The sequence below is a fragment of the Leiobunum rupestre genome, chromosome 2 (assembly GCF_980474605.1).
Source record: "Leiobunum rupestre chromosome 2, qqLeiRupe1.1.hap1, whole genome shotgun sequence".
NCBI lineage: Eukaryota > Metazoa > Arthropoda > Arachnida > Opiliones > Sclerosomatidae > Leiobunum > Leiobunum rupestre.
In genome coordinates, this window is record NC_143385.1 from 4,478,507 (window position 1) to 4,483,752 (window position 5,246).

Sequence of the window (5,246 nt, forward strand, 5' to 3'; positions counted from 1 at the left end):
GGGAGGCCGCGATGCTAGACGAACTAGCTTCAATGGAGAAACACAAGGTGTTTGAAGTGGTCGACTTACCTCAAGGAAGAAAGACCATCGAAAACCGTAGGATTTCCAAGACTAAAAACAACGAAGATGGCACGGTATTACGACACAAGGCCAGACTCGTCGCAAAGGGCTATTCCCAGCGGGAAGGCATTGACTTTGACGAAACGTTTGCTCCAGTTGCCCGTTTTGAGCCGCGGAGACTTTTTCTCATTACAGTCGCCCAGAAGAAGTTTCATATGGAGCAGTTTGATATGAAGACAGCGTTTTTCCATGGTCATCTCACTGAAGAAATCTTCCTATGCCAACCAGAGGGTTTTGATAATGGAAGCAGGAGAGTCTGGAGACTACAGAAAAGACTATACGGTCTAAAACAGTCGCCAAGGTGTTGGATCGAGCGAATTCACCGGGTCTTACGATAAAACGATTTCAAACGAGCTGACGGCGATCCTTGTCTGTACACATACACCGATGATGACGTATACTTGATACTCATTCTGTATGCAGGTGACGGTTAAGTTGCCGGAAATTCAACTAAGGCCATTGATAATTTACTCGATCATTTCGCTGCAACGTATCTCGGGCTGAAAATTGATTTTACTAACGACGGATCAATTTTACTTCACCAGAAAGCCTATCTCGAGAGAGTCTTAGAGCGGTTAAATATGAGTGACTGTAAACCCGTCAAGACCCCTGCTGTGTCTCCAAACCTGAAAGAAGTGAGTCAAGATAAATTTTAAACTCCAGCAGTCTATTCTTCCGCCATAGGGAGCCATCGTTATGCTGCTATGGGCAAAAGTTTCGATATCAAGTTCGCCGTCAATCGTGCCTCGCAAGCAATGGCTAACCCAACGAAGACTGACTGGAATGCCTTCAAACGTATTGTCCAGTATTCACGAGGAACAACGACGATGGGCCTCTTGTTCCGGTCTGACGATACTTCAATCCTGGTCCCTTACTGTGACGAAGATTATGAAGGCTGTGACAAAACCGGACGTTCCACATTAGGCATTGCCTGTCTACTTCTGTCCACTCTAGTCCTTTGGGCTAATCGGAGGCAACAGTCAGTTGCGTTTTCCACTACCGAAGCAGAGTTGGTTGCTGCCACCGAATCTGGCATGAACGTTGTCTGGGTTAAAAGTATAACATCAAGCCTGGGCACAAACGATCAAGACCAGATTATAGTCCTGCCAAGCGACCACGCCGGAGCGATCAAACTAATCCACAATCCAAAGTCTCATCGCCGCACGAAACATATCGAGGTCCGGAAGTTCTACGTTCGAGAACGGGTCCATGAGGGTATCCTGAACATAGCCTACGTATCTAGCGAAGATCAAGTCGCAGATATCCTCACAAAGCCAAGAGAATATGACAGCACTATGGGATCCCCCCATTCCCTGACACCCCCCTAATTAATCAAAAAAATTAATTTATGGGATTTTTTTAATTTTTTTTAAATATTTTATAAAATGTTTTTCAACTTATGGGATTTTTTTATGAACTTTCAAACTATGAAATTTTTTTATGGACTCAATTTACGGGATTTTTTTAGGACGTGGACTCAATTTTCTGGATTTCTGTTCCCAGATAACTAGCTCCAACGTATTAGACTTGTAGCATTTTTATACGATGTAAGCTTGACGAAGATGCGATATGTGAAATAATGATTTGATTTTAAAAAATTCATTTTTATTGCCAACTTAATATGGTAGTTAGTATATATAAATTGATTTAATGATAATATTAATAATAAAATATGAAATAAAACATTTTAATTAATAGTAGACGCGATGAATTTCGTCAATGCTAAAAACCTCCTCTGGAAAATCCCAGTAATATTCAACCCTCTTCAGTATGGCAACTCGCCCAATGATTGTAGAATTATGCGGTAGCGCCCTTTAGAGACAATAATAATACCGTACTTATATAAAAAAAATAATAATAATAAATAAATGGGAATTAACACAGGGAGCCAAAACCGTTTCCCATTTTCCAAGGAGATTCTAGTTCTTTTAAGAGAAGAAGAAAAAAAATTAATTTAAAAAAAATGTAGAAAACCAATTGCCTTATGGTAATTTACTTGGGGAGGTAAACTCTTTCCCCGATTGCCAGGGAGAATATGGATCTATAAAGAAATTAAAAAAAGAAAACTATGTAAAAAAATATAGAAACAAATAGCCAAAAAGAATAAAATATCTACCCATGCTCCGAGAAATATTCACCCGGAGCACAGCCTTCCGGGAGAGTTGTTAAGCTAATGTATTAAAATAATTGTTTAGAGCATATAACTAATAAAATTATAGCATCACGAACCTAATGATATAATTTAAATAGAAGTACTTACTTGTTATATAGATAATCCATGACGTAATACATTTTTGGAAGAGATAGAATATACTACAACCGGAGCGAATAAGTCTGATCTAAATTGCGGGGAGTGTTTAGCCAACAACCGCTAATGGGACCGCATATGGGGACGGATACGGGGAAACATCTACGTCAAGCATGTCCCTCGTACCGCGATATTAGGTTACCCCTCACCCAGACCCGGCATATGTTAAAGAAAGAATCTTAAAGATGAGCAGGCAGACCCCAATTCTCTTAGAAGAAATCGTTTTTGTGAAAACAGAACCAGAATTTAATAATAACAATAAAAATATTTATTATTTTAAGAAAGGTAAAATTACATTAAATTAAAAGAGAACCGTTGAATGGTGGCGATAAATTCCTGGACAATTAAGCGGGTCCAGCCTTCGAGCTCGGGTCTCTCTTGGATAAATTCCCGAGCCTGGTGGTATAGCTCGGTGGTTAGACTGAATAAATATTGAAAACCACAAATTAGTCTTGTTACGGACATTTTAGAATATACGTTTATTACCCGCTATTAAGCACTGACTGCAGGATCCAGGTTGAAGAGCCAGCCTTGAACAAAATTGAGGTCTTTTTAAAGTTAAGGAAAAAAAGGTTTAAATATACGAATACCGAAAAAATAAAATATTTAAACTTTTACATTTGATAGCGGAACGGTTGATTTTCCCGGTAATATGGCGGGTTCCTATGGGGGTGATGACCATGATAACGGCGCTGCTGATGATGTTGGTGGTTATCGGGATCGGGGTCCGGCATTGGTGGGCTACGAAGAACGTTTTTAGAGATTTTTCGTGCAAACGGGGCTTATAAATTAAAATAATTGATTAAAATAAGTACTGACCTTGCCGTACCCAGCCGTTGAGGGATTTCATCGACGGAAGGAGCCGGTGACGGAACCGGTGAAGGAGCTCGTGGCGAGTACATGTTGAAATGAGGGACTGATCATGGGTAGACCGAGCTGTTGGGGTTTGTATATGTTTTCTTCAAGAAGGGCGTTCTTTATATTGAGAAAACCGTTCCCACAAGCCTAAGACACTTTTTTCTAATGTAACCAGGTTTTTTGGTCCTGACGGCGTTAGAATGTTGATATCCAATTTCATTTGACACATCTTCAAGACAGATGTTGGCAGATGCTGACCAATATCACCTACTCTTAACGTAATTTGAAGAAAAAAAAGTCAAGCACTTGGAGAATATGTTATTAGAAGAAGCGTTTATTATACGCAATATAGTTGCGAGGGAAAAGTTAAATGAGACACATAGAATTTTGGAAAACCATTTTCCCGCGGAAAAGTTGTTTACGAAACATTATTTAGTCAAGATTTTCTTCGAGTAACGTTCCCTACATTTGCCTATATACAAGCCTAAAACCATAATTATTTAAGTTCACTGGAAAGGACAAAATACCTATGGAGGCCCCCGCGAATCAGGGGACATCATTCCCACGCTAGAACTGTCGAGGAAATAGTATCAAGACACTATTTACTTCGAGGGGATCCTTTCTTTTATATGCCACCCTAAAAAAATCTTAAGTATCTAGTTTCGAAAAAACGAAGAGTGATTACGCCAGCTGTACTGTTTTTAATATTCTTGAAAGAGCGTTCGAAAACCTAATTCGAAAAAACATGCATAGGTCTAACTAAAATGACTCATAAAATATAGGAAAGAATGACACATACTATATTTCACGCGACATGTGGATTTTTTTTTGAGAATTTACATGAACAAGCCTAAGACGCGAGTTCCAAGAGTTTTAAACTTTTTCTAATTTGATCCAAAAAAACGTTTTACAATGTCGGCCTAGCAGCTCTTAGCAGATTTGAGATACTTTAATCGGATTAGGCCCGTAAGTTTTTTTTGTACAATTTTTATTTTAATCTGGCGTCTCTAACTCGTTGTTACGACGATTTGACCAATTGCGTACCAAACTGTGTAAGCGAAAGTAATTTAGTTAAAACCTTTCGAGAAATAATTGAGTACCTCGGCCATATCCCTCTAACACCTTTTAAATGCAATAATCGTAGCGAGTTAAATAATTTAATTCAAAATACCCCGACCTACGCTTTAACACCCGAATTCGAAATACAATGTCAGGACAGCAACGATATTTTATCGGAATTGGGAGATGATTTTGAATTACCAATTGATTATAACACGTCTGATTATTTCGCGGAATCAAACGATATAGGAACGAACAACCTAGCTTAGATTTTCTAGCCGATGATTTTGAGTTACCAACCTTATACAACACTGATAATTATATTAACGACGATGTTAGTCCCCGCCTCGCCCCGGAGATTCCAATGGAATTTATTCTATTGATCAATTCCCGTTTTCCGGACATAACTGGTTGACACCCGCTCGCGAAATATCTGACACGAGCGAGTCGGCCTTCTCGCGACAAGACGTAGTCACGCCTGATAATACGCGACTAGAATCCAACGCGAGAGAGAGAATAAATCGGGAAAACGCGCAATCTAATAACTCCACTACGAGCGAGGAGGAAATTTCAAAGATCTCTACGAGCGCTCCAGAGAACTTGGAAATTTTAAACTCGTTTACGGAGAGGCTTTCGCCATCTGTCGGCCAAAAGAGAAAGCGGGAGGATTATAACGTTAAATCAAACGAGTCTGATACAGGTTCCAACAATGATACATCTCCCGGAAGGAAATCAATGCGGTTAGAGTCTATAGGTTCGCAAAATAACGCGGAAAATGAAATGAAAGTTCGAATCATACACCATCACCACCGGCGCAGCAGCCCCAACATGGTGGTGGTATTGCTGTAAACGATGCTGTTGTGAATCTATAGCCTTCTAACGTCAGCATCTTATGATATTG

General features: G+C 39.6%; 1 protein-coding gene and 1 long non-coding RNA gene across 2 annotated transcripts; one reads left to right on the plus strand and one right to left on the minus strand.

The window, feature by feature from the left end:
• The first annotated feature begins 824 nt into the window (after positions 1 to 824).
• On the plus strand, positions 825 to 1,448 carry LOC149955563 (uncharacterized). Its single transcript, XM_090166687.1, has one exon. It carries the CDS (start codon positions 825 to 827, stop codon positions 1,446 to 1,448), a length of 624 nt encoding a protein of 207 aa, XP_090022813.1.
• Positions 1,449 to 2,894: 1,446 nt separating this feature from the next.
• Positions 2,895 to 3,546, minus strand: LOC149955564 (uncharacterized). The gene is made up of 3 exons (XR_016478611.1): positions 3,248 to 3,546; positions 3,047 to 3,169; positions 2,895 to 2,976 (listed from the first exon to the last, which is right to left on the minus strand). It is a non-coding gene; the product is annotated as an uncharacterized LOC149955564 (long non-coding RNA).
• Between the last annotated feature and the right edge of the window lie 1,700 nt (positions 3,547 to 5,246).

Excerpts from the sequence above, each read along its gene's own strand:
- LOC149955563 (XM_090166687.1), top strand. The coding sequence starts at position 825 with ATGGGCAAAAGTTTCGATATCAAGTTCGCCGTCAATCGTGCCTCGCAA.